This window comes from Cyrtonyx montezumae, unplaced genomic scaffold (genome assembly GCF_038088225.1).
Source record: "Cyrtonyx montezumae isolate F1298 unplaced genomic scaffold, pur_monq_1.0 scaffold_2, whole genome shotgun sequence".
Taxonomy (NCBI): Eukaryota; Metazoa; Chordata; class Aves; order Galliformes; family Odontophoridae; genus Cyrtonyx; species Cyrtonyx montezumae.
Window position 1 is genome coordinate 24,585,587 of NW_027071936.1, and position 27,622 is coordinate 24,613,208.

Consider the following 27,622-nt stretch of genomic DNA (forward strand, 5'->3'; position numbering starts at 1 on the left):
TTCACCCACTTGAGAACATTGGCACAGATTAAAGAAACTTCTATTGCATTGCATGATCTTCCAGCCGTCTGCCTCATGCTACAGTGCAGCAGAGTTGGGTTTGATGTTAGCTGAGCAGGAAAGACTCTATAGCTGCCGGATATAGTTCATGGCCTAAGTCCTATAAAAGGAGCAGAACCAAAGTGCCCTCTAGGTCATAGAATCTAAGAATACCGAGTTGAAAGAAACCCATAAGGATCATCAAGTCCCACTCCTGGCTCCACACGGAACCACTCAATACTCAAACCCTGGGTTCGAGAGCACTGTCCAAACACTCCTGGAAATCCAGCAGCTTGGGGCCATGATAAATTGGTCAAGCTCCTGAATTTATGTTCAACTGGCCACTGCATAGACATGCCGAGTTGTCAGACTGACAATTCAACCTACAGCAGCCACTACATTGCTTCTATATATACATATAACTTCTAAATCATGATGTCTACATGCTAACTTTGTTTCTTTTGATGTTACTTACAGAAAGGAAACTTTCAGACTCTACCACTGCACCATTAACTACCATCCTGTTTAAGATTTAGAAAACATGAAGACCTTAGTGATCCTGATTTGTCTTCTAGGACCCGCTTTCACCACCCCAGTAAGCACTCACCATGCCATTATTACTATGCACTTGAACTTTTCCTGTCCATGAGTACTCTAATAGCCCACAGAGTTATACAAAATTTATAAACAGATTTTTAATATAATTGTTTCTTCTAGACTCTTCCCTTGAACTACCAAGTTGGAACCCATGGAAAGAAAACTGCAGAGGAGGTACTCTCATTTTTAAGCAATAAGAGAAAACCTACATTTTTCATATCAACTACATAGAAGCCATTACTACATATACATTAGTTAGAAGATCATACACAGATTCTCAAACATGTAAGAATTTTGGCTACAACACTACACAGAACATTAGAAAGACACAGCTCATCTTGGCAAGCTACACAGTGGCTGACAAACCAGACAGGCAGCTTTGGTGGTAGTGAGACAGGTGACTTCAACAGCACTATGCCATGTATGCAGGCTAAGCACAGAGCTCATGATTTTGCAGTCAGCATCAGCCCAAGTGAAAAGTAGTCTTTAGTGTATCACTCCAATGAACATCTGTAGCTTAGACACAAAGGACTTGGGCTCCAAACCAACAAATGTTCCATAAAAACAAAATCAAGAGAACATCGTATAGAAACAAAATACAAAATGCTTCCCCTTCCAATAACATCTTCAAATAATGAATTGTATCTACCTCTGTGCAGCTTTCTAGATGCATTTCATGTCAATCCAGATAGTGCTCTGTAATGAAAATGCAGAAAGTAACTGTTCCTCTTAAAGTTTCCAGCAGAAATTTTGATGTGAACACCTTTCCAGACACTTTGCGGCCTACAGCTATATCTCAGAATCAGCTCACACAGAAGGCATCTGTCTGAAAATAAAATATCACAGTATCAGTGACAGATGAATGATCAATTCCAAGCGAAGATGCAGTATTTCGCAAAGGCCATTTGTCCCCTACCAGAAGTTGACTATAGCCACACTGACTAAACCTTTTGTTACTGTACCAAGTATCCTCATAAGTGAGTGAGGATGGAAACTTGCTAAACACCAGCAGGATACCAGCTGTGAATTTCATGCTCTAACATCTCAAAATTACAAAAAAACAACACAAAACAACAAAATCAGTGCTGTGTCTGTTTCCCCAATCAGGCAAAAGTCCTGTCCAAAGAACTTTAAATAATTTCTCAGATTTATTAATCTACTTTTAAAATGTTTGGTGGTGTTTTTTTTTTTTTTTTCTTTCTCCTCCCAGACTAAATATATTCATTCTGAAACCCCAGAGGAAGAGAACACAGGGTCTTTAAAGAAGGGTGATATGCTGTCTGGCCACAGGACCATAAAAACAGAGGTACCAGTGCTGGACACACAGAGAGATGAACCCTGGGCTACCAGAAGACAAGGACGAGGTGGTGGTGAGCATGAAAGAAAAAACAGCCTTAGAAGCATTAACTTCCTTAATCTGCACAGCAATCTGGACTCTGCTTCTGATAACCAAGAAAGCAACTCTGGCAGCAGCAGGGTACAGTCCAGCTCCAAGCACCACCAGCCCAGGAGGCATGAGAAGCACAGCAACATGGCTGGTCAGCGGGCTCTGCGAGGAGAAAGTCCAGTGGATGCTCTTGGTCTGGTTCATGAGCTCAACGCATGGAAATATAACAAAAACACAGTTGGCCTGGACGAAAACAGCAGTGAAAGTGACGAGGAGGAAGCTGGGGAGGAAGAAGATGAGGAATGGGGTGGAGAAACTGATTATAGGGATATGAAGGACAGAGCCCATGGGACGAGTCATGGAAACCAATACGGGAGACGGCAAAATGAAAACAGCCAGACGTCTGTTGAATTTTTGAGAGATTCCAGACCCCCAGTGCGTATAACCAAGAGACACGGTGAGAAAACAAGCATAGAGGAGGAAAAGCCCTACAAGGAAGGAAGAATTCCAGTCTCAAAGAAAAATCATCATGAAGACTGGGGTGAAAAAAGACAAAGCCAAGAAAGCAAAAACCATTTTCAAGTAAACAATCAGAGTAAACATGAAGCAGTGATGAAAAGGCAGGATAAGGAGGGCAGCAGTGCAGAGGAGGATGATAATGATAGTGGCGCTGAGGAAGATCTCAGCGATGTCTGGAGAGAAGCAGTCTATGAGGAAGAGGAGAGAATGCAGAGCAATGATCAGGAGAACATCAACAAGCAGAAAGAGGAGGGAATCACTGGAGATAATAGTATAGTTTATAAGGAGATGCAAGATTACCAAGGTGACAAAATTAAAGATATTACTCATTCAGAAGATGATCATTACCACCACAAGCCACATAATTCCAGCAGCAAGCAGCAAACAAGTAGCTCTATTGAGAGCACGAATTCAATGGGCCCTGAGCATGAGGTAAATTCTCTTTAAAATGTAAGTAGAAGACTAGAAAAGGGAAAGAACAAAACATGTTTAAGTTCCTTGTGATCAAAAGTACACTTTGCAGGTGAACAAGTCTTAAAAATGTAATATTATTTTGGAGATCTAATACCTTTTTACTCATTATTGACCCAGTTTGATGTGTGACACTTTCTGCACAACTCCAAACTAGGACCAGAAACGAAGTGAGCACAATTCAGGTCCCATAGGGTGCTCTGGCCCTGAGCAGCTCAGCTCCCTAGGCACTGCTGAGATGCAGTCCGTGCTCACTGATGCCAAAGTAAGGACTGAAGCAGCAGTTGAGTTAGCCTCAAGGTACCACACTCCGCGTGTCACTTACTGCACACTGTGAGGAGCCCAGGTCTTACTAAACCCCTGGCTGCTCCAGAGAGCACCCTAATGCTGTTTGAGGTCTTATCCCTCCTGCATATTTCACATAGCAACCTCTTTCTGCAGCAAATATGGATCTGACTCAGTTTGCTATATTTGTATCTGAAAAAAAATTTTCCAAGTATTTCTTCCTTCCAAGATTTACCACAGCATCTTTCTGCCACTGTGACCTACACAGGTTAAGACCACAGGCAGTTCGTACAATGAGGAAAGTGCAAGCAACAGCACTGGGAAGGCTCTCCCGGGTGAGTAAACCCTATGCCAATCCCACACATCACCGCTAACTCACTGTGGCTTGGGAATCTGCTGGCCTGCACTTCTTTTCTGCCTTGGCCAGTGTGCAATTTCACATGACTGAGTTGTGCTGGTGCATCATTCTATGCCAGAGAAGAATCCTTTTTGCATGCCCTCAGATTTACTCCTGTTTTCTGAAAGGTATATTTAGGCAGTGTACACATTTTTGTGTCAGCATCACGGGCTGGGAATCATTTTCCACTAAAAGCCCTCAATTTAATAATGCTAGCCTGAGTAAAGCCAGGAATGGGTCAAGTGCTTTGGATTAAGCGAGGACAGATGGGGCACAGTTCAAAAAAGTTGGAAGTGAATGTCATCCCTTAAAGGAGAAATGGCCTTTCCTGAGAAATTTATTTCCCCACATAACTTAAATCTAAGAGTCCTTGAAGTTGCTTAGAAAAATTTGTTTAAACATTGACTTGTATTTAGTGAAAGATTCAGCAATGTCTTCAACTTGCAAGAAGCACTTGAGTCCTTGGTGAGCATTAGTTTCTATTTTAATTTGACTGTGAGCAGCACTTGACAGAAGCACTTGGTTTCATCCCATTCTCTCTTACGCTGTCTCCTTCTTGATATTATTCCTAGATCTCTGTAGGAACTTCCACTGCAAAAGAGGAAAAGTCTGCCAAGCAGACAAGCAAGGGAAACCCAACTGTATTTGCCAAGATCCTGCTGCTTGCCCTTCCACCAAAGATTATGAGCGTGTAAGTGTTACATTCAGTGCACTGCATGTGGGAAAGCCAGCAACAACACTTACAAGATACCACGTTCCTCTGCTATTATTTAGAATAATTCTACCCTAAGAATCGTGCAAATAGTCTTGGATAGCTTCAGTAACTGTCAGTTTGAGTAGTGTATCAATATTTACTGTTACTTGAGAATAGTATTAACCTGCATAACCAGTGTGACTTGCTTCCTTTAGCCTCCCAGGGAACACTTGGTTTCAATGACAGGAAAATCCATTTATCCATTCAAGCTTTTAGAGTGCATAGCAAATACTAGTACATATCTAGTGTAGTATTCCAGTAGCATCTCAGACACTGTATTACTACCACAGAAAAATAAATTCAGGTGTCTTGAAAGAAGATGTCTAAGTACAGCCACCTAATCCTTAAGTAAGCGTATTATGACTAGAATTTTCAATACATCCAATCACATGCAATCACTGTGGGTATTTCCACTGCTACATCATATTGCAACAATCCTTATATTGTAAAGCCTTCATTATTGACCAGGTAATTTTTCTGAACAAAGACAGAGGGGTGTGCATGTTTGTTTTTCACTTCCTTAGGTTTGTGGCACGGATAATAAGACTTATGATGGCACATGCCAACTCTTTGGCACCAAATGTCACCTGGAAGGGACAAAAATGGGACGGCAGCTGCACCTAGACTATATGGGCGCCTGCAAATGTAAGATTCCTTTCTCCATATAAAATTTGTCTATATATATATATATATATATATATATATATATATATATATAAGGAGCCATAGCATCACCAGCTAAGTATAAGGAATCTTTCTTTTTGTGGTCTCCTGCTTCTCCATCAATTGTGGACTGAACAAAACCCACCTTCAAACTCTAACCATGTCATACCACTCACTTTTCCTGTAGGTAAGGTTATTAAATGGCTGAATCCCAAAGACATCCCTCCTGTGCTTAATAATGGCTATTAACCCTATCTTCTCCTAGCATTGTCTTGTGCATTATGGCTTCCAGTACTTTTCCATATGAAGATTTTTTTCATACCTATACAGTAAATACATCAACTTCATAGATTAAAACATCATGTTAAAAAAAAATCGTAAAGCTACCTAGACACCAAATCAGAATCATAGAATCATCTAGGTTGGAAAAGACCATCAAGAAATGACTTTCTGGTCCAATCATCAACCTGAACTACAAAATCTCATCAACAAACCACGCCCCTCAATGCCACATCCAAACAACTCAAACGCCTCCAAATACGGGGACAAAGTCACAATCCAAAAGCTAGAGTTGATTTCTAAGCTCTTCTTCAATTGCCATGTACCCCTAAGAGGAAAGAAACACTTTGAGCCAGAATATTCTTCTGCTCCTAAGAACTCTGCTTTCATACAACCAATAGACTGATAATGGCTTCACTGCATGATTCTGCTTTTAAGGTACACAGATAGGTGAAATTTGTGCCTTGCATCACCTGTAATGGATATGCACCCATCAGCCAACTGTAGGTGCATTACTAAACCCAGTAGATGAATTCCCAGTTTTATATATTAACAACTACATCAATTTTAAGCTGAATTGGAAGTTTGCTAGTGAGAAGCAAGTCTAACTTGTCTCAGAAATGCTTGAATGGGGATTTAACAAACAATTTATAATTCGACACAGACATACCCCACTGTACTGATTACGAAGTGGATCAGTTCCCTCTCCGGATGAGGGACTGGCTCAAAAATATCCTCATGCAATATTATGAACGCGATCAGGATACGTCTGGATTTCTAACTGAAAAGCAAAGGAGTAAGGTAAGCAATCCATTTTCAAATAGGGAGATGCAGCGACACAGTTAGCAAGAACCAGCTGAAACAAGTGATTTACAGAATCACAGGACAATTGAAGTTGGAAAGGACTGCTGGAGGTCACCTGACCAACCCCTGCTCAAGCAGGGCAACATCCTACAGGTTTCCCTATTCCATATTGCATTTCTGTTCTAGTTAAGGTTCTGGGTATCAAATCACATGCAAGAAAGTCAAAGTGTGAACTGGATGATCTAGATGCCATACCATTTACAGTTTGCCAAATGAACTTACATGTCCTCTCATGGTAATTTAAGCTTAGCCACATTTCTGCAATTCATATTCATTTTGTCCGAATGAACTTAAGCCAAGTGTATTATTTTTGAGAGCACTACTTACAGGCAGAGGGAAAAAAAGTAAAAAAGAAAATTAATGCATCCCTATTTGATCACTGTTCTTTTGAGAAGAAACAGCATTACTTCTGTTGTTCAGTAATCTTTGGATAGATCAACTAATGGGAATAAGGGTCTGATGCAGGCAGTCAGTGCCATTTTCCAGTTCTTCTGTTCTTGGGACACATCTTATGCTAGGCAATGAATATAGAAATATCTGAAAATGGAATGAACAGTTATGGGTGTGCTTTACTGTTTTTAATACAGTTTCATATAGTGCCAATTTACAAATCAAGCTTGCACCATGATATTCAAGGGATAAAATTAAAACAAGTGATACTCAGTCTACACAAAATATGGTTGAGGACTACTAAAAACTACACCTGTAACTAGCAAGAGGGATCGTGGCCTATCAGGAATGACTCACACTGAAAGGTAAAAATTAGAGAGCATCTGATACAGCAAAGCTGAGCTGCTTATCCCAGAACTGAAGGTAATGCTAACATCAGAGTCAGCTTTGCCTCCAATGCTCTGAGCCCGCTGTCATGTTTACCAGGGTCTGATGCCTCCTGAGTCACAGGGGTAAGACTTCCTTTCCAGTTACTGATGAAGTTCACACAGTAACCACCAACATCAACCTGACAAATCTCAGGAAAGCTTTTCCTTCAGTGTACAGTCATAAACAATAAAACTCACTTCCTTGGTAGTATTTCATCAGGTTTAATTTCTTCAAATTGCCTCTCTGGTGGAGAGTTCTCTTCAGACCACATCGTCAGCTTGAAATAAAAATCAATTTTCTGACGTATTCAGGTCAAAAAAATATACCTGAATGAGAAGCGTCTCGTGTCTGGTGAGCACCCAGTTGAGCTTCTCCTGCATGACTTTGAGAAAAACTATCACATGTATGTGTATCCTGTGCACTGGCAGTTTTATCAGCTTGACCAGCACCCAGCTGACAGGTAAGAACTCTTTGTATGTTAAGTTCTGATTTGTAGGTCAAGTTAAGAATGTTTTACTTTCACAAACCACTTGAAGTATCCTCTACCTAAGGGACTTGTCCCTCAGCTGATACAAGTCAGCATCAATCCTTCAAAACCTACCTCTGAGAAATAGATTCAGACTTCAGGCCTTCAGTCGTGACACTTGGTGGTGGGATTTGTTTTTCAAGGACCTTTATCCCTTATGTCCCTCACATCTACTGTCTTAGAACATAGCTAAGCATCTTTGCAAGATTCTCCTTAAGACTAATGGTAAAATGATGACCAGTGAGTTGTAAAACCATGACAGTAATAACCCTTCCAGGAAACAGCTTTTAAAGAATGAAGAGTAGTTAAAATGTATAGACTTCTCTGTCAGTGTCACAGTGGTCGTGTTCCAGACACTTACAGCACCTTCAGTGATGCTGATAATTTGTTACTGAAATACACCTCTACCTGTGTTGTCCTCCTTTCAGATCACTGACACATTCAGAGCTCGCTCCTTTGAGAGCCTCCCTCGTTCCCATGGAACACTGCATAACCCGTTTCTTCCAGGAGTGTGATGGAGACCAAGACAAACTTATCACTTTGAAGGAGTGGTGCCACTGCTTTGGGATTAAGGAAGGTAAGCCTTGAAGACCAGGAAAATGCACAGTACAAACCATTCCTACTGCCAAGTTCTCGAGTACAAGAAAAAATCTAGACGGATGGCTCACAAGTGCAGTGCACGAAAGCACAGTATGAAATCACTTCTCCCTGTGCCGTATCTGACCCAGCATGTTCTGCCTGGTTCTGTCACTCCAGAAATACTGGATTCCCAGCTCACAAGCAGCTCTAGATCTAACACATCAAAAAAGGCCTGAATGAATGGCTCCTGAATATATCACCGATCACATTTGGCTTTCAGTACTGACAACATTCCAATACCCGGGCCCTCTGAAATCTCAGCACACCATTTTTAATAATAATACTGCAAAAAAAATAGCACTTTGGCAAATGTTAATGGTATTTCCTTCTCTGTTGCAGAAGACATAAATGAAAGTCTCCTGTTCTGAGCCTGGCTGAGCAGAATCCCTGTGTTGCTCTACAGCTGGTCAAACACGTGATGCCCGTTTATGACTGCAAATAACAGCTCTATAATTTTTCAGAAATAAGTTGAGGAACTCCTTATTCAGGAATAATGAGGCAGAATGGGTTACTCTAAGATAATACAAGTGCCTAACTGTTGCAAATTCATTAACAGCAGTAGCACTTAAGAACTCCAAGTAGCTCATAGCTAAACGCTGTTTACCTCTGCACTTACAAATAACCTCTTAGAAGGACTAACCTAATGACTGAGTTGCTCACAAAACCCTTCAGTAGAATTATAGGATGTGGATTTTATAAGACACTGAAGAAAACTACTTTGAAATAGGTTTTCTTCTCTTGTTATTTACCATCAGTTTATCATTCTCCATAGAAGTGTCAAATAAATGAAGTTTACCTAGATTTTCTGTTTTGGTTTCTTTGTTGTCACAAGAAAAGACAGTGTTTTTCTGATATTTCTTCTCCTGCTCCTTCAAACACAGCAGTAAGAGGGACCTGTCACACAGCACATTCTTGCTAGGCAAACAACTACACCACCAAGGCTGCTACAGTCATGGAGATCTGAAGCACTGAGTACATGAAGGAGCAGAGCAGCATCCCACCCACACTGGAAGTCTCCATGCTGCTACCTCACTCCCTCTGCAAGGCAAAGATGGGAACAGCTGCTACTGCAATGCACAGCAATGCTGCTACCTCACTGAACATTACACCAGAAAAATAGTCAGCTGAGCTGTTGTTTTCTGCGAGACAGAAGCTCCACTAACCAACATTTAACCTACAAGTCAGAAATAACAACAGTAAGAATGGTTATACATGGTCATTAGTTTCACCTTCCACTATTTTAGATTAGCTTGGAAGTACCTTAATGGTTATCAGTTATTTACGTCTTCATGATATGATGAAGTATTTGGGTCGTGATAACTTTATGGACCATTACTGAGGAAGCTTAGCACATATGTATAAGTCAATAAGTGTTCTTCTTTACACCCACAGAGAAGCCTCAAGAAAATAGCAAAAAAGATAAAGCTTCCTTTCATAACATAAACAACACACACTTCCATTGCTGAACCTGTCAGTCCTTCAGGGATTATATAAAAATCATAAAGACCATCTATAAAACTTGGCTGCTCTACCAGGTGGGAAGTAATTAAACTAAACAAAAGCAGGTCCAAAGAAGACATGACACATGACATCTCGTGGTTTTCTGATGCAAGCCACACTACCCAAAACCATATATAAAGACACTGGCCATCCATGCATCGCTACCGCCAGAGCCAGGGGACTCCATCTGATCCACTGAGCAGCCAACTCAACATGCAGCCCAAAGGTAACACAGATCCTTGGCTCTTAGCTGTGCTACGTTGCAGGCGGGTGCTGGAACAGGTTGAACAGACAGGCTGTGGGCCCTCACCACAGGAGAGGTTCTGACCCCACCTGGACACAGTTCTGGACAAACGTGATCCTGCTTAAGGGGCCCGGGTGTGGGAGGGGGTGAACTCCATCAGCTCCAGAGGTCCCTCAGCCTTTCTGTGAGGCTGCAAAGAAACAGCTCCTGGTGAAGACCACTCAAAGCAACACCCTTTACTTACCGTGACTGCTCACATCAGCAGATTAAACATAGGACTGGCACTTGAGGGCACCCCACGTGGTGCACACAGCTCGTGCTGCCCCGTTTTTCTGTCTCTCTACTCAGAGACAGCCCTACTGCTCCTCTACTTCCCCCCTTCAGCCAAAAGCTGAAGCAGCTCTGCTTGCTGTCTGCTTCACAGGAGTCTCTCTCAAAATGAAGTTCCTGCTGCTCTCCTGCATTCTGAGCACACTCCTTGCTGTCACCAACGCGGTAAGTACTGAACAAAAATACACGGGCACCCAGCGTGGGAAATCTCAGCACTGTCAGCTGGAAATTACATGGCCTGGATCTGGCAGGACAGCCTCAAGAACACCAGTGGCTGTTACATGACTAAATGTATTTACGGTATTCCCATTCTAGATTTCCAGGTTAAGATTAAACCCATCTCGTTCATGCAAGAAAAAAAAACAAGCAACAAAACCAAACAGCAAGCTCATGCCCAGCCCATCAACAAAGTCCTCATTCCATCAGCACAGATTTCAGATGACAATCTTTCAGACCCTGAAGAACAATTTCCCTTTTCAGATGTAGCATTCTAACAGGACACGTTGAATTAAAAAATACGTGTGCTTTAAAAACCCGAATTAAGTACCTGATACTGTTATTATCAACAAAAATAAACAACAAACCTCAAGTACAATGAATTAAGCTTTGCTCAAAAATAAAAATCATACTTCTATAGCAGCAGGTTGACATTGACGAAAGCTCCGGCAGCTCAGAAGAGGTAAGCACTCTGTTTCTCAGTTAATGAAACACACCAGCTCTGACATTCAGATTTACCTAGAGGGGTTGGTACTGAACTGGCAAATAGTGACACACAGTGCCTCTCCTTTCACAGTCTAGAGAAGTTTTTTTGAAGTCTTCTCCTAAGTTTCATCCGCCAAAGCTCCCCTTTCCTTGGACATGGCTCATCTTTCCTCGCCTCCCCCCTGTTAAACAACTCAGGGATGCTCCACCATCACTTTCACTGCGAGTCTGAGGTAAGCCACCTGTCTTGTAGTATAAGATACAAGCATACAGCAAGCTCTACCACTACATTTGCCTACTTCTCACTTGCATTATTCTAAGAATGAAATAAATTTCCAGCCCCAAGTAAGCACAAAGATCTAACTCTGAAGTTAGTGGCACACACAAAGTAATGGCACAGTGTACCCCCTAAGACCAGGCACTCCAGCTGAGAACCATCTGGCCACAACCTTTCCTGGGAGCAAAGGACTACCAAAACACATAAAGCCAAATCCACTTCCTCATTCAAAATAGACTGTATTACAAGACTGATGAGGGTAGAAAATATTCATTAGAGGAATTTCTTCTTCCAGGAGCACCACACGGCTCTTGGAAGCAGAGCAGCTTTTATGTCTCATTCAGCATGGTACTTACAGAATTTTTATGTTTCTGTTTTCACCTTTAGTACTCTATGCTAATGCAAGCACCTCATGTGGAAGGAAAACCCATGCTACTTTGACTCAGCACAGCACAGCACAGCTAGCTCTATCCTCAGCCAACAGCAGCTGCCCAGTCACCTCCCATGCACGGAGCACAGCCTGCTCTCCAGGCAGTATTCCAAAGCCAGTGATGCTGCCAGGCACACGCCTCACACCATGTGTCAATGAACAGACTAAGGCCACTAATGCTATTGCTTCTAACCTACAACTCTGTTCTCATTCTGTAGATACCTATCTGGACAAGCAAGGCTGCCTCCTGTGAAATACTGCTGCCTCCTGATCATTTTCTGCTTCCTCCAGCTCCTCAATGCTTTTGTCAGCAGTGCTCTGAAAGCGGAGGTCAGCAATGAGGCCCCATTTCACAAACCTGTGGCTGTGCACACTGGACACCGTGCACAGCTTCTCCTAGGGAGGCCAAGTCTGCTCACTTTCTAAGTCTGAATAAATTCTAAGCATTAAGTCACTGTGATCTCTTCATCGTCTTTTAAGAAGCAACATTCCCATGTCTCTACACTAACTTCACTTTCAATAGAAAAGGAAGGGAACTCTGCTGATGCAACCACCAGGGCTGTCCTGTGATCTCAAGACAGACTGTTGTTTTTTTTTTTGTGGAAACTTATACAGCATTTATGTTGTCTTACTAATATCACTGAACTGAGATGTGCAGGAATTAGTAGAGCAGGGATTGAAAGAAAAACTAATGCAAACAGCTTTTAATTTATCTTTTGAAAGGAGTAAACTAATAACTCTAGAACATCCCTGGGATTCTCTCATCTAAGCCCACACCACTTCTCCAGATTTCATTAACTAATTGAGGGGAAGGGGTGGTCCTGACTAGAAGCAAGCCCTAAAACCATTCAATAGTTATGCAGATGTGGGCAAATCTCAGCATATCACAGTATTATTGTACAAGGCAAATGGAGCTGATGACACTTTTCACTCTCCTGCATCATCACCTTGCTTAAAATTCACTATGACACTACAGCCCAGCTCTCAGTCCCAAGTTTTAGCTGTTACTATCAACTCTCATAGGTTCATAGGTACATTAGGTTGGAAAGGACCTACAAGATCATCTAGTCCAACCATCCTCCTATCACCATCCCTACCTACTAAACTACTAAATCACTAAATCAAATCCCTTAGCATCTCTCATCCTATTGCACAACTAAACATGCCTACCCCTTGACTAAAAACACACAGGAAAAATGCCAGCAGCTCTTCAATAACAAATATATCTAAGGGCCCACACCTGCCTTCTGACTGGAAATTTCTCCCCATCATCTAAAAAAACCAACCCACACTTTGGAAGAGTGCTTTGAAGGCCATGCATTCCAGTGATTCTGCTTATGGCACTGTCTCCCCAACAACTGTACTTTCACATACGCAGTGTGAAGAGAAGCTCAGAATCCAAAAATCAGCCAAGGTACATTCTCCAGCAGCAATATTTTTAGATGGAGGCCCTGTAAGACAAGCACATGTGAACACCATCCACACTTTATGCTAGCAAGCAAGTAAAGGTGAAAATTAATCCCAGATTAGAAGTCACTGAAAGGATATCTTAAGTGAAACCACTTAAATACATTGTTCTTTAATTCATCTTAGTAATTACTCAGGTCAGCATCCTACAAACCTCAGACATGTGAAAGATTCATATCCCTGACAAGAAACCAGTGCAAAAAAATAGAGCTCAAGTGTAGCTCAGAAGTGTGGTCAGAATCTCAGTGATCTCTTGCAGATGTAAAGATTCAGCTGCAAATAATGAAGACAAGAAAGAAGTTAACAGCTTCAAATACACATCATTTTACACGCATTGAGAAATTCAAATAAGTCATTTGAAGCCTTCTAGAAGGCTTTGTCACTGTATGTTCCATCACAGCCAGTTCTGCCCGGCGTGTATACAGAGCTAATCCCACAGCTGTAAGGCTGTACAGGTGACACAGTCATCATTACATGCTACTTGTAACAACGAAGTCTTTCAAATGAGGTATATACACTGTACTTGAGCACACTTCAGCATCCTCTCAATTCCACAGCTGTTGAACACCATCCTTCACGCGTGGGTCCGTTCCTCTTTTACTTCACTCAGAACCAGGTTCCTCACTCCAGTGTGCTCCCCGTTTCTCCGTCACGAGCTTAATGAAGAAGCTATGATTTGCATACAGCTTGAGCTTCTCACTGATGTCAACCCACTTCACCATCCCAGCATCATCGCCTGCTTCCAGAGGCAGGTTATCCATGGTCTCACCTGTCCACAAAACAAGAGTTAGGACACGCTCTTGCATCTTCTCTCCCACATTCTCTTCTTACACCTCATCAGTTCATCCCTTCCACTATTCTATTTCTACAATCTTTGAAACAAAGTGATGTGTACCTACACAAAATGAGAACAATTAATTTTTTAATAAAGCCTCAAAAGTTTTTAAAAAGCACTTAAGTGGAAATACAGAAAAGCTTCTGAATTACTCTCTGCAGTTTCTAACTCTGGTTTCCAAGTCAAGTCTCAGTACTGCATAAACAAGACAATAAATGCTTATTACAAAAAAAATAAAATAAAAAAGTATGAGAAACAAATATCAAAGGAACACAACCTTCATTACTTCTGGGAGTTGATAAATCAAGAACCAGCAGCATGCTAAGCTTTACCACTTACCTTTTAACTACCCAAAACAGCAAAAATGTTGCTGAGATGGTAAGAGATGGTAAACTAAGCCAATTAATTTCAAGAGGAGAGTGATGAGAACTCAGGATTATGGATCAATCTAAGAACTAGAAGCGTATGCCCATTTTAATTCTTTCACAGAAGGAAAATAAGGTATAAAAATAATTCTGGCAGAGTACTTGAGATAAAAAGCGTCAAGAGTAACCAGGACATCAAAGTAATAAATGCAGAGAAAATCTGCCTACTCCAGAATGCTCCTGAAGCACACAGCTGCTGAAGGAGAATAAAAAAGAGCTGAAGGTCCTTCCACCATTGAAACTGGAAATGAAACCGATTCAAGTGACCAAAAAGAAATCAGGCCTACTGTTCAATTTCCACACAAAGGCAGTTTGTGGTTTGGAACTAACACAAAAATAAAAAATCTGCCTGAGTATGACTTAAGTTTTTAGTTTAGGATAGGGAAAAATCAAAAGGGAACAAATACTACCTGCTGTGGTTGAACATCACAAAAAGAAAACAAGAGATCCTCACCTGTACTGGACTCAGTCCAAGAACTTACAGTCCACTTTCATGATCATACATTCCTGTTGCACACCTCAGCCCCACAGATACCAATATTTCAGAAGAGTATCTGCGGTAAAAAGCAGCTAGGAATACAAGCAGAGATGTACCTACCAGTTTCATCATGGTAGTTTACAGCCTCTGTCTCCATCCAAGCATTATCAGTGTTACGAGGGTCATCTACATATCCTCTGTACACCTAATGCAATGAACAACAGCATGCAAATGAGGTATAATCATTAAAAAGCGTTTTCTCTCAGATGCATTCACTCCTACAGAGTACAAAATTGTCCCTTCCACGCCCTGAATGACAAAAAAATGGAGAATCAGCTTATTTTAATAACAGCTATACTTCCTCAGTTCCTCAATAGCTGCAGGTTACCTGCAGAGCTCAGAGGCTACCACGAAGACACACAGCTTACCACAAAGTGCTCCTGGCTGAACAGCCTCTGGAGTTGTTTTTCCAATTCTGCTTTTTCCTCAGGTGATTTCTGTAAGGAGTTCAAGGCCTCTTCCCCAAATTCCCGCTTAAGAGTAGCACTGATCTTCTCCCCTGGATCCACCATCCCCTGAAAGGGGAAGAAACACGAGTACTCTCAGTCCTCACTTGGGATAGCATTCTTTGACTGGCATGCAGGATATTACAGCTACCTGCATCCCACTCGGGATACGAGAAGAAGTCTCTATTTGTGAAAAAAGAGCAAGCATACTCATCCTCCAAAAACTGGATCAAAAACAGATTAAATTATGTCTGCATTAAGCAAAAGACACCATCAGAATTAAGGATATATATCATCTTGGAATGTGGAAAGAGCAAGAAGCCTACCAAGAGATGTCTGAGAAAAAATGTATCTGTAATACCTTTCTCCTTCCCTCTACAGATTGAGGTCATCCTGACAAAGCAGTTTTACCATGCACATATCAGTTATCTACTCTTGACTTTGCCAAAAGGGAGAAGTCTTTCACTTCCAGAACTCTGTCCTTACCCCAGGGATGGCCCACTCCCCACAGTCTCTCCTCTTGATAGCTACAAACTGCAGGATGTTTTTGCCAGTAGCTGGGTGAGCTATTTTATTGCCACTTCTATCCCTCTTCCACCTGCAGAAAATGACAAACGAGAAAATTATTTTCTGCTTTTTCATAGAAGGAAAATACAAAAGTAGGGCTCCCACACTACAGTCTACTAGGTAGAATACAGTCTCTGAACAAAAAAAAAAAAACAGACAACAGCTGCCTGGAAAGATCTCATCCATGCAGTTTTACTGCTAGGACCAGAACATCTATATCTTACTGCAACTCTCACCATAAAGCTTTCACTTCTGACTTTATTTCTGTCTACCCATGAGATGAGGAAAATTATGACTTCTGCTATAAGAATAAATTTTGGCTGCCAGACTTTCAAACCATCTACTTGGCACCAACAGAAAGCCACAAGCATTCACTGTACTCAGAAGAACTGCAGCCAAAAAGCAATCCAATTGAAAAGGAAAAACAGAACCTGGATTTGCATTACTTTCCTGGAAATAAATGTGTAGCTTTGGTAGCGTTCTGAAAATTGCAAGTACTAAAATGCAGTAGTGTGACTTTCATAGTAGTTGTTCCTTAAAAGCATTGCATTCCCTGGCTCACAGCTTCGTTACCCACACCATCCCCTCCAAAACCTCTGTGTGTGATCCCACATGTAGCCACGTAGACTCTGGAGGCAAAAATACCAAAGCAGAGTATGCACTGACAAAAAACAAACAAATAAACAACAGACCATCTAAACCCTATGTCCTCCTCTTAGATACTAGAGAAGTAATTCCTACAGCACAAAACAGGCTCACAACCGATTTTGCAACTGAGTCACTCAGACACGAGCTCCTGTTCCTGCAATTTATCATGTCTCAACAAAGGCCATTCGGATTACTGTTCAGAAAATATCAAAACACTGGGTAATCTTTTCAATTTTCACATTCATTACAGATAATTTGTGTAATACATCTCTATTGTTACACTTTCCATGTTTTCAGCCTGCGTCCTCAGCACTCTAAAACAAGGACTTCCTACAACAAGTGGGTCCTAAGTGTTTTCCAGAGAAAGGCTTAAAACAACGATATTTGAATTCCACTCATCTACACAACTTCTCTCCACTCAGATACAAGGTTACACAGAACAGCATACAAAAAGCTACATGACCAGTAAATGCTTGTCCACAGATGCACAGAAGTTGTGTATTTTTCTGCTGTACATCACCTTTCAGTCACCCTCCCTTACCTGGTCACAACAGGATCAGCAGCGTGGTTTGGCCCCCAGCGCCCCAGCAATCCTCTCCCTGTGAGACCTGTCCTTCCTGCTGGGTTTCTGAAATAAGTGGCACAGAGCATTTAACAGCACAATTTGCCCACACAGAGCTTCGAGTATTCTGAAAAAGGAGCTTTAATGAAGCAGACATAACAGAAAGGAAAAGATAGCAATACACACTCAATGTCAACGTTAGTTTTAAAGAATTAAAAAAAACAAACAGTTTTCTTCATCATCATCTTTTTGTAACTAACAGTGAAAGTAAAGGAGAACAAAATGACTCTGTCATTTCCCTGATCTTCTGCCTCTCATTGCAAACACAAAACTTTATCTGAGAAAAGAATCCAGTTTGTACAGAGCTTTTAGTTATGTATCATCACCAGAAAAAGAAAAAACAAAACAAAATCGTATCTGTGTGACACCAGGACCTTGTTAGGGGATGGAAACACCCCTAACACCTCCCCTAAAGTCCCTACAACCACAGTGCTGGCACCACGACAACCTTTTCATGCCTCTCTGCACAACTTGCTGCCAGAAACAGTGCCCTCACACTGATGTATCACTCTTTTCTGTCTCTAGTGTAGACTGCCCTCATTTTATTTTAGCAGGTACTGCCTGCTAGAACTGACACAGATGTTTAAGAGCTCTAAAACTACATCACAGAAACACATATACAAAGAAAAATCACTCACCGGGGCCTCCCATTTTCAACCACGTACGAGCCATTCCAACTTGTCCTCTCCACTTCTCCATCTCTCTCATTAAATTTGGGAGAGAAACTTTTATCACTGCGAGAAAGGGTAATTAGAAGTTATAAAGCCCATCATGTTCCTCTGGTTGAAGGCCAGTCACCCAGCCTGTGACACCCAACTGGCTAAGAAGTAGTTTTTACTGTAATTTCCAATGCAGGCCTTCCCTTTTCTGCAGGTGGGTATAAAATTTGAGCAATTGCCAATCTCTCTGTTTAAATCTCCAGATAAGAGCGATACTCTAAAGCAGTCAGCATTTCCACTTTTTCATTTAGGCAGTGTTTCAAAGCTGTTCATATTAGGGAGGGTAAGATTTTATCCTGCAATGAAGTTAACAAATGCTTTCCTAATTTAAGAGCAGCTTGCAGACATTTTACTAGGTATGCTTTATCACAGTTGCTAAGCACAGTCACTGACTTTCAAGAAGTGTTTAATGCCTACGCTGTGTGCATCTCTAAAAATGAAACAGTGTGCTGGTAGGAAGGCAGCTGTCTACAGAAGTGTATTTATTGCTCCTCAGAGCAATTCCCCTCAAACCATCACAAGAATCAATCTATCTGATTAGCTTTTTCCACTCAAAAATTTCAGGAATCTACACTAAAAACTGGCTCTGCATTTTCAAGTGCTATCAACACCCATTAAAAGAATATCTGACTGCAGACTAATGCCTGCATCTGACCTCCCAGCTAAGCAGCACAGTGTGTTCCTTGGCAGGAGAATGTCTTCACAGAACTAGTACAGAGCAATGCAGTCCCAATGTTACCATCAGGCATACAGCCTGCTGCACTTCCTGAGTCGGAGCACTCTCCTTCAGGCCTCCAATTCTGCTCAAGTTCGTCTCATCTTGCACACAAGCCAAGAACAAGCAAGCAAGCACATTATGGCAATTTTCTCCCAAGTTCTTAAGGCCACAATATTATTTCCTGACATCTCATGATTGGAAAAGACAAATTAGCAAGGACACAAGAATTTCTACTTGTCTCACAACTCTGAAAGAGCAAAGGGCCACAATTTCCACTCACCTGACCTGCGGATCTGCCCACTGAGGTCCAGACAAAACAGACTCTGCAGTGTACTCCACGGGTTGGTAGTCTTTCCACTCAGTCAACCAGTCCACTTTATCTGCAGGAACATGGGTACGCTCAACACGAGATCTGGGATAAGGGGAGGTGAGAGCTTTGTTGTGGTAGAAATTCTTAATGTTACAACTGTCGACCATGTTAACGGGGTGGAGGTGGGACCAGTGAGCTGCAGAGAAGTTACTGAAAGAAAGAAAATAAAGTGTTATTTAATGAGATTCTATGATCAAGTGTTAATCATGTTACTATATGTTTCATCTGAACATTAGACTGCACCATTCTGAACAGACTGGAGCATTCCAGAGAACAGCATCATGTTATCACTTCTTTCAGGAATCACACAAATATATGCATGAAAACAATATCTGAAACTGAGGCTTTGGCTTTGTGAAGCATAGAGCAAGCACCCTGCCTGATATGTAGATCCTCTTTCACAAGTGAAAAGCCTAGGATTGCAAGGGCCCTTTTGGGCTACACAACACTCTAAACAGTTACCAATCATTCAAAAGGACTGGTTGGGAGGTACTCATGCAGTGCAGCTGGATGCCCTGTCTGAACACTCACTCTCCAAGTGGGCAACGCACCAACAAATAGCTCAGCTTTACAAGAGGCCTGCTCTCACATCCACTGATGGAAAGTAAATACAAAATATCCAAACATCAGCAGGGCTGGACATGAGGATCCTCAAAGGCCTCTTCCAGCTGCTGCAGTTCTATGTATCTCCACGTATTGCTCTGCATGCTGAAACATTTTGTGTGATGCCCTGCAGAGTAACATACACCTTGCTTTTCTACTGCCAGGAAGGCAATGAATGTCCAAATAACTCACTCACAAGGGAAGATGCTCAAGACTATGAGTAATCCTTATCTACCATAGATTTTTTGGAGCCAAAAATTCAGGCAATTGTATAATTGTTAAACAGTAGTTTAGATCATGGTGCTTGACACACAGCTCTTCAAAACTCCACGCAGATTTATCTCAACACACAAACTGCTTCTGTGTTTGTTTGTTTATTTTCTTAACTGCTCCAAAAAAGAAGGGAGATCGCCTCCAATAAGAGGCTCTAAGCGCAGCAAGAGGCCATAACCAACAGAAGCACAGATATTTCAGAGCTCTCGGCAAAGGTGTAGGGCTTTTTGAGATGAGGAACTCAGCGCGGCCCCATGCAAGCCCACACCCCAGCGGCGATGTCGCAGGGGCCCGCTGTCTCTCACACACCCCCGGTGCCGCCGTACCTGAGGGGCGGGCGGAGACGCAGCGCGTACCGGGCGGGCGGGGATAGCACAACCGCGACGGACAACACGGCGACAACCCGAGCGAGGCCGGGGACCGGCACTACACGCAGCACGGTGGCGAAGGACAACATGCCCCCACTCCACAACCGGCGGAGAAGAGCTCGGCCCGGACCGCCGAAGCGACCCCGGCCCGGAACCACTACCACACAGCGTCCGCCACTCACCGCCGCCACGCACCCCCTTACAAGCTGCCCCCTCATTGGGCGGAGCGCAGCCAATCGGCGCCTCCTCCCGCCCCAGGGCGCTCTCCGATTGGTCACGGCGGGCCGTGAGTGCGCCCCCCTTGCGGCGGCGCTACGAGTCGGTGTGAGAGCGCTCGGGGCGCTGCGAGGCGGAGGCATGCATCCCGTTGTCGGGTTGCTGCTGTTCCTGGGCACGCTGCTGTACGCCTACGCGGAGGCGCTGGTGAAGCTGCTGCTGCCCGCCAGGAGGAAGGCCGTCCGCGGGGAGCTGGTGCTGGTCACGGGCGCTGCCCGCGGCTTGGGCAGGGCTACGGCCCGCGAGTTCGCCCGGCTCCAGAGCCGCCTGGTGCTGTGGGACGTCGAGGCGGTAACGACGGGATGGGGCGGACGGGGGGAAGCCCTGCCGGAGCGGGGGGAGCGGGACTCGTGGCTGCAGGTGGCTGCGGGGAGCTCGGAGCCGTCCCTGTGCGCGGTGCGGAGTTCGGGGGCTGCAGCACTGCGGGCAGTATAACGTATACAGGGCACTGCTGACCGGCGGTTTGAATGTTTAGTAGTGTGCTTGCTTGCTCACCTCAAGCACGGACTGCGGGGCATGAATGGCACTGCTCTTGGGATGCGTGAAGTGCTGAAGCCAAGCAGCAAGTCATCTGTCGTGTGTCATCCATTGAACTCATCAGCGCAGGTTAGGGGCTGACCTGCTGGTAAGGAAACCACAGAATGGCTTAGGTTGGAAGGGACCTCAAAGATCATCTAGTTCCAATACCCTGCCGTGGGCAGGGTTGCCACCCACCCGACCGGGCTGCACAGGATCCAGTCCAACCTGGCCTTGAATGTCTCCAAAGATGGGGCATTCCCAGCCTCTCTGGGCAACTTATTCCGGTGCCTTACCCCATTCTGAGTAAAAAAAATTCTTCCTAACATCTAACCTAAATCTCCCACTCGGTTTAAAGACATCTGGAGCACTGTATCCAGTTCTGGACTCTCCAGTTCAAGAAAAATGGAGTCCAGCATAGGGCCACGAAGACAGTTAGGAGCTTGGAGCATCTCACGAGGAGAGGCTGAGAGACCTGAGGCTGTTCAGCCTGGGGATGAGAAGGCTGATCACTGTTTATAAATATCTGAAGTGTGGGAGTCAAGTTGGTGGGGGTGGACTCTTTTCAGTGGTGTGCAACAGTAAAACAGAGGGCAACGGGCAGACACTGGAAAGTTCCATACTAACACAATGAAGAACTTCTTTACTGTGAGGGGGAGGGAGCGCTGAACAGATGCCCAGAAGGGTTGTGATCTCTTTCTCTGGAGATATTCAAGATTTGCCTGGACACTTTCCTCTATGACTTACTCTAGAACCTGCTTTAGCATGAGTTTGGACTCAGTGATCTCCAGAAGTCCCCTGCAACCCCTATGATTCTGTGCTTATGTGTTCCACCTTCTGTGGGAAGAGGTACCAACCTTAGTTTTGTGTCTGCAACGCTCACCTGTAATGCTGGGAGGAAGGCCTGAATGCTCGTTAGTAGGCAGTGAATTAGGTGGCCAAGGGAGGCAGCAAAGCCCAAAGCTTTGGGCAGTGCAGAAAATGATGGAAGGTCAGAACAAGCATGGCATTGTTGACCTGTTTTAATGGTAAAAGATGGCCTTGTAAACTGTCTGACACAAAAGATGGACACATTAGTCAGCTCTTTCCACCTTGCATTATGAATGGCATACCTGTTTTGTCACAGCCAGACTGTTACTCCTGCCACATGCTGGGCACTTGTGGCATCTCTAAGCTGTCACCTGCAGCTGTCCTTTAGTCCTCTGCTTGCAGTCAGGAGGCTGCTAGCTGTCACCTGGTGCCCCCTTCCTGCTGTCCAGCTAGATGAGCTGTACCAAGGCAAGGGGATTATTGTCTCTGCGTTCCCTTTCTAGCAGCAGTGCTGTGCAGATCCTAAGTTTTAAGCCCTCCCCCAAGGTGCCACAGTGCCCAAACAGCAGACTGTGGGCAGTGTACGGTTGCACATACAACTGAGCGGGCTGTACTGAGGCCACTGCACTCATGTCATACATGTATCCTTTCCTTCCACTCACAGCATGGCCTCAAGGAGACAGCAACGGAGTGTGAAGGGCTGGGAGCCACTGTTCACACCTTTGTGGTGGACTGCAGCAAAAGAGAGGAGATCTACAGCGCTGCTGAGAAGGTAGGGGAAGCAGGAATGCGTGCCAAGCCTTACCGCTTGAAATCACCTGAAGTTTTCCACACAGATTGTGCCAGCTGTGACTGTGCAGAGCATATTTTCTGTGGGTGATGTGTAGGAGACTATAAATCCTGACAGTAAATAAGGGAAAAGCATCAGATCTAAATCAGCTTTCAGAATATTGCACAGTTCCTACCAGATTGGGAAAGAGCATAAAACAACACAGAATTGTAAGAGTTAAATTATTTGCTGCTCACAACCTGTGATGACTAAGTGCTGTGCATTCCTTTTGTCCAAAAGGTGAAAAAGGACATTGGTGATATCTCCATTCTGGTGAATAATGCTGGTGTGATCACAGCTGCCGACCTGCTCTCCACCCAGGACCACCAAATTGAGAAAATGTTTGAAGTCAATATTCTTGCTCACATCTGGGTAAGGGCTGCTACTCTGTTTATGCCTCTGTGTTTTTGTGAGTGTTGTTAAGGACAAGAGTGGTACCTGCTTTACCCCCTGCAGAGCTTCTCCCAGCTCTTTGCCAGCAGCCTGCATGGAGGTGATGCAGCTGGGACATCTCAGAGCTGGAATCTTGGCTCCTTGACACTCTGGCAGCCTGACCCTGGGGACTGAGCTGTCAGCAGGGCCTACAGGGTGGAGGTCACAGGTGTTAAAGAATTCCTGCTTGCAGAGGGAAAAAAGGGGCACTAAGTTTGCTGGGCCCACGCTTTTGCTGGGTACATGCTGGGGAAGAAACACTGGCAGTGCTGCTGCTGACAAGGGAAATCTAGAAAGCAGGCTAGGAGCAACATGAGCATCAGCCTCTGCTGATACCTGACTGTGCTGAAAGGTTCCTTTTGGTAATCAGGTTGCACTAGCTGAATGGAGAATGTGCACCTGGTTCTCAGGGCCTTGGCTGCTAGTTGGCATCTCGCATTATGCTTCACATAATTGCACGTAATTGGAATCAGTGATGAAGACCTCTAAGATGGCATTGCTCTTTTCCTCCTCTTCCCAACCCCATTTCTGCCCTTTTTAAAAATCCCTTTCAAGACAACAAGAGCTTTTCTGCCAACGATGATGAAGAACAACCGTGGTCACATTGTCACAGTGGCTTCTGCAGCAGGTCAATTTGTAACTTCTTTCATGGTGGCTTATTGGTAAGTGACTTCAAAATCAGCTCTCTCCATTTATTTTTAATTGTCTTCTCCACCAGCAAACACGGAGTAACAGAAATAAACTTCCCACTGAATAAGCTACTTCCAAAGGACAGTGCTAAGGAGAAAAAACCCACAACACCCAACATATAAGGACCAATGGAGGTACCCACTGATTTGCTTATTAGCTCTGACTGATTCAGGTGATCCAATGAAGGACTAATGATGTTACAAATCAACTAACCTTCAATCTTTTTTCTCTCCAAAACTGATCTGGACTTTTGCTTACCAAGAAAGGTATTTTATTCCCTTCTCCTTAGACTGTCGTGCTGAGTTGCTGTAGTATCATCAAGTGAGCATATAATTAGTAGCTTTTCATATTTCTGGCATTCCTGGCAATGACTGTAGCGCACAGAAATGCTCCTGCCACCATGTGGTAAAATGCAGGCTTTGACAGTGAGCCTAAAATGACAAAAAAGCCACATGACAAAAAAAGCATGCTTAGCACTAAATACTTAGTGTTGTGAGCATCATTTCACTACTGAGAGGTCAATGTGCTGCCCATTTAAAATAGAAGTATTTAGAACTACAGAAAAACTTCAACATATGGCATGTTATCAGAATGCATGTTGTTAGCCCTCTACCACAGTGATTCCAAACAGAATCAGTTTCCCTGGGTACACTCCTGCACGGGGAGTCACTGTTGGTAGTATGAGAACTCCTGATAAAGGAGTTGTAACCAGATTTCAGTGTTCAGATCATTAGCATCAAACATGCTCATCTATTTCTGCTTGCCGAGAACTTTCTAATGCCACTCTAACAAGTAAACACTTCGGATTTAGGCACTAACATTTAACAGACTCTTCCTTGTAAAGGTAACTTTCTGAAGATCACCCACTTTGCATCCCACAGTATCTTCCCCAAGCCATTAATAGGTATTTCAGCACTACGCTGTGGCACAGCAAGAGTTAGAAGTGAGTCCCTGCCTTGCCACTGTTTCCCTCACTAGTCAGTACTGCATGTTCTCTCAGCCCCTTTCCATTTCTGTCAGGCTGGAAACATTCATGCCTTCTGATTTCTGCTTTTCTCCTCCACCAGTTCAAGCAAGTTTGCTGCAGTTGGATTTCATAAAGCTCTAACGGAGGAGCTGTCTTCCCTGGGAAAGGATGGAATAAAAACAACATGTCTCTGTCCAGTTTTTATGAATACTGGATTTGTCAAAAACCCCAGTACTAGGTAATGACCAGAAATCAGCATTACATATTTGCCCCTGCTCCACGTCTGTTATTCAGGCTGAGTATATATCCCACATAGCAGTTGTCCTTTATTTACCTGACTTGGTGCGCATGTGAAGCATCCTACTTCATATTCATCTGCTGCCCATGTTTTATTACTGCTGCTCTTACATAGATGCCTCCCTTTGATTTTAGGCTTGGAAAGATCTTGGAGGTTGATGAAGTTGTGAAGGCTCTGATGGAAGGAATACTGACCAACCAGAAAATGGTTTTTGTTCCACCACAGCTGAGCTTTGCATTATTTTCTGAAATGTGAGTGGCATGCACACACACACACACACACAAAATACCCCACCAAAGAAGGGGAAAAAAGGATGCAACAAAAGTGCAAGAGCGTGCAAGTATCACATTTGTAACATCTGCTTCAAGTTTAAGGTTTACTGTAGGATAAAGTAGAACTTGTGCTGCTAATAGTCAAATATAACATCTGGCAGCATAGAAATATTCCTGAACGAGCTAGATTGCAGAAGTTTAGGTTCAACCCAGTTTCATTTATTTTCTGCTATCTTCAATACTTCTCACCACTGCATTGAGCTATTTATGTCATTCCATATTTGACTTCAGGCAGAGAGAGTTCAAGGGATCACTTTTCCTTCACAAATGGGAATGGCCACAGGGCTTGCAAAGAAAAGTTTCTGTGAACCAGCAGCCCCAGGCTAGCTCCAGAAACAGCTGATCAACTGCTGCTCTTTGGTGTCTAGGTCAGGTTGGCTGAGAATGCTGCTTCTGTCTGCCAGGTGAAATAAAATTTGTCCTGTCAGATTTGTTAAATATTTGGTGTAGCTGCTCTTCCTCTGTTTTCACAGGAGCTCTGTCTGAAAACCTGAAATTTACATAAGAACAAGTACAGTTGTTCTACAGTGACACTTCAGTTAACTTCTACAATATCCTAAGAAGCACTTCATAAGACCTTGTTCATGGCACTCAACACCAGTCATTAAAAAAGAACTCTTGCATTCCAAGGGATACCTGGGCAGCAGAAGTGTGTGAACTTACAAAGAAGTGGTGCTTAATACTGTCATAACCCTTAAGATAACTCCATTTTAATCTGGGAGCAGGCAGACACAAAGAGGCATGGCTCATGCTAAGAAAAAAAGTCATAGAAAAGTGCAGCCCAGGGTCTCTCTTTTATCATCCCATCCTTTCATCAGACTGCTGCTTTTCAAAGCAGGAGAATGCCTAATAAGCACAGATCTCTACTCAGTGTTAAACCTTCCAGGGTCCTACAAGCAGCAACGCAACCAACATCCTTTTCAGTGGATATCTGTCCTTGAAGTGATCACAGAAGGAGGAAGGTGCTGAAGGGACCGGAGGTCAAGGTAGACAAACAGTTGTGAAGGCAATGGGCTTTTAGGAAGTACTCCCCAGATTTCAGAGTTCTGCTCTCAGTCTGATGCGAGCATGCATTCTGTGTCCAGACAAACTCCAGCCCCACCTGTGGTACCACTTGCTCCAAAACATGAATTCTAAGGTTTAATTTCATGGTTGTTTTTCTTTTCATCCTCCAGGTTGATTCCAGAACGTGCCTCAAATGTTCTCAAAAAGCTGACTGATGTTAAGTTTGATGCAGTCATCGGGCATGGAAGCAATCAGTGAAAAGCAAATTGTTTCTTATTTCCCCATGAAATGAGTGAAAGCAGAACATACGCTGAGTGTAGCACAGCGACTGATTCAGAGCAGAATTCAGATGGGTACTTCTTCCAGGCCTCTACTTCCCATCACACCTTAAGGTTCATCCCATGCCTGCAGCAGGAACAGATGTGCATAACATGGAGTGTCAGCAGAGCAGAGATGCAGCTCTAGAAGTTGGAAGGACTGTTCTGGCTATTCATTCTGCCATCTCTGGCTCCTAATGCTATAGCGAACAAATCCAGCAAGGCCTATTTTGGTGTCAGCACTTGTACCTACATGAACACAGTAGGATTGCCTGACTATAAATTAATCTGGTCACTGAGTAACACAATCTCATGTGGAAAGGAATGCTTTAAGATGTTCTGCTTCATCTAATGAATCATTTTAAGTTCAAAAAGGCTTGTACTGCACACTCCATGTGTTATGCTTTTGTATTGAGTACTTGGAATAACACAGCCTTTTAATCATGCCTTACCTAAGTATGTTAATTATCCATTATGCATGAGCACCATCACAATAACTTGCACAGAATAAATGTGGTTCTTCACCCAGAAAGTGTCTCTCAGTAGTTAAAGTCATGACCACGTCCTGCAGATGCCTTTTAGGTACAGTGTTAAGTAACACACTTTTCTGCCTCTCAGACACCTTTGAAACAAATGTAATATTTCCTTAGATATTTCTGGGTGCCCTGTTATGTTTCACATGCACCACAGAATGTGATTTATTTCATAAGGATGCAGAAAAAGCGCTATTTTTCTCCTTACACCAGAAAGCATAATTTTCACCAGGTTGAATTATTTGCCATCTGTTCCAGTATTCAAAAGTCAGGCTCCTCTGTTAGGAGAAAAAGCA

The 27,622-nt window shown here is 43.3% G+C and overlaps 3 protein-coding genes and 2 long non-coding RNA genes across 5 annotated transcripts; 4 read left to right on the plus strand and 1 right to left on the minus strand.

The window, feature by feature from the left end:
- Positions 1-580: 580 nt before the first annotated feature.
- SPARCL1 (SPARC like 1) lies at positions 581-8,607 on the plus strand. The gene is made up of 10 exons (XM_065736086.1): positions 581-634; positions 757-810; positions 1,847-2,974; positions 3,567-3,633; positions 4,268-4,386; positions 4,974-5,094; positions 6,056-6,192; positions 7,386-7,534; positions 8,029-8,177; positions 8,579-8,607. Exons 1-10 carry the CDS (start codon positions 581-583, stop codon positions 8,605-8,607), a joined length of 2,007 nt encoding a protein of 668 aa, XP_065592158.1.
- Positions 8,608-9,905: 1,298 nt separating this feature from the next.
- On the plus strand, positions 9,906-11,119 carry LOC136048434 (uncharacterized). Its single transcript, XR_010622174.1, has 3 exons — positions 9,906-9,965; positions 10,408-10,478; positions 10,957-11,119. It is a non-coding gene; the product is annotated as an uncharacterized LOC136048434 (long non-coding RNA).
- A 42-nt stretch (positions 11,120-11,161) lies between these two features.
- LOC136048799 (uncharacterized) lies at positions 11,162-12,172 on the plus strand. The gene is made up of 2 exons (XR_010622225.1): positions 11,162-11,248; positions 11,941-12,172. It is a non-coding gene; the product is annotated as an uncharacterized LOC136048799 (long non-coding RNA).
- A 1,355-nt stretch (positions 12,173-13,527) lies between these two features.
- On the minus strand, positions 13,528-20,539 carry NUDT9 (nudix hydrolase 9). The gene is made up of 8 exons (XM_065736628.1): positions 20,280-20,539; positions 18,988-19,227; positions 17,909-18,004; positions 17,190-17,276; positions 15,920-16,031; positions 15,356-15,502; positions 15,048-15,132; positions 13,528-13,958 (listed from the first exon to the last, which is right to left on the minus strand). Exons 1-8 carry the CDS (start codon positions 20,537-20,539, stop codon positions 13,792-13,794), a joined length of 1,194 nt encoding a protein of 397 aa, XP_065592700.1. The 3' UTR covers positions 13,528-13,791.
- Positions 20,540-20,678: 139 nt separating this feature from the next.
- LOC136048801 (estradiol 17-beta-dehydrogenase 11-like) lies at positions 20,679-27,316 on the plus strand. The gene is made up of 7 exons (XM_065736629.1): positions 20,679-20,888; positions 22,588-22,695; positions 22,993-23,124; positions 23,740-23,846; positions 24,942-25,079; positions 25,274-25,390; positions 26,647-27,316. Exons 1-7 carry the CDS (start codon positions 20,679-20,681, stop codon positions 26,732-26,734), a joined length of 900 nt encoding a protein of 299 aa, XP_065592701.1. The 3' UTR covers positions 26,735-27,316.
- The last annotated feature ends 306 nt before the right edge of the window (positions 27,317-27,622 follow it).

What these genes read in the sequence shown, in the direction of transcription:
- LOC136048801 (XM_065736629.1), top strand. Translation starts at nt 20,679, where the DNA reads ATGCATCCCGTTGTCGGGTTGCTGCTGTTCCTGGGCACGCTGCTGTAC. An exon ending in TCTACAGCGCTGCTGAGAAG is followed by an intron (nt 22,696 to 22,992) that starts GTAGGGGAAGCA and finishes TTTGTCCAAAAG; the next exon opens with GTGAAAAAGGACATTGGTGA. An exon ending in ATATTCTTGCTCACATCTGG is followed by an intron (nt 23,125 to 23,739) that starts GTAAGGGCTGCT and finishes ATCCCTTTCAAG; the next exon opens with ACAACAAGAGCTTTTCTGCC.
- SPARCL1 (XM_065736086.1), top strand. Translation starts at nt 581, where the DNA reads ATGAAGACCTTAGTGATCCTGATTTGTCTTCTAGGACCCGCTTTCACC. An exon ending in CAATGGGCCCTGAGCATGAG is followed by an intron (nt 2,975 to 3,566) that starts GTAAATTCTCTT and finishes TGACCTACACAG; the next exon opens with GTTAAGACCACAGGCAGTTC. An exon ending in CCACCAAAGATTATGAGCGT is followed by an intron (nt 4,387 to 4,973) that starts GTAAGTGTTACA and finishes TCACTTCCTTAG; the next exon opens with GTTTGTGGCACGGATAATAA.
- NUDT9 (XM_065736628.1), bottom strand. Translation starts at nt 20,539, where the DNA reads ATGAGGGGGCAGCTTGTAAGGGGGTGCGTGGCGGCGGTGAGTGGCGGA. An exon ending in TGGGCAGATCCGCAGGTCAG is followed by an intron (nt 18,005 to 18,987) that starts GTGAGTGGAAAT and finishes CCTTTCTCGCAG; the next exon opens with TGATAAAAGTTTCTCTCCCA. An exon ending in AAACTACCATGATGAAACTG is followed by an intron (nt 13,959 to 15,047) that starts GTAGGTACATCT and finishes TTTTGTGGACAG; the next exon opens with GTGAGACCATGGATAACCTG.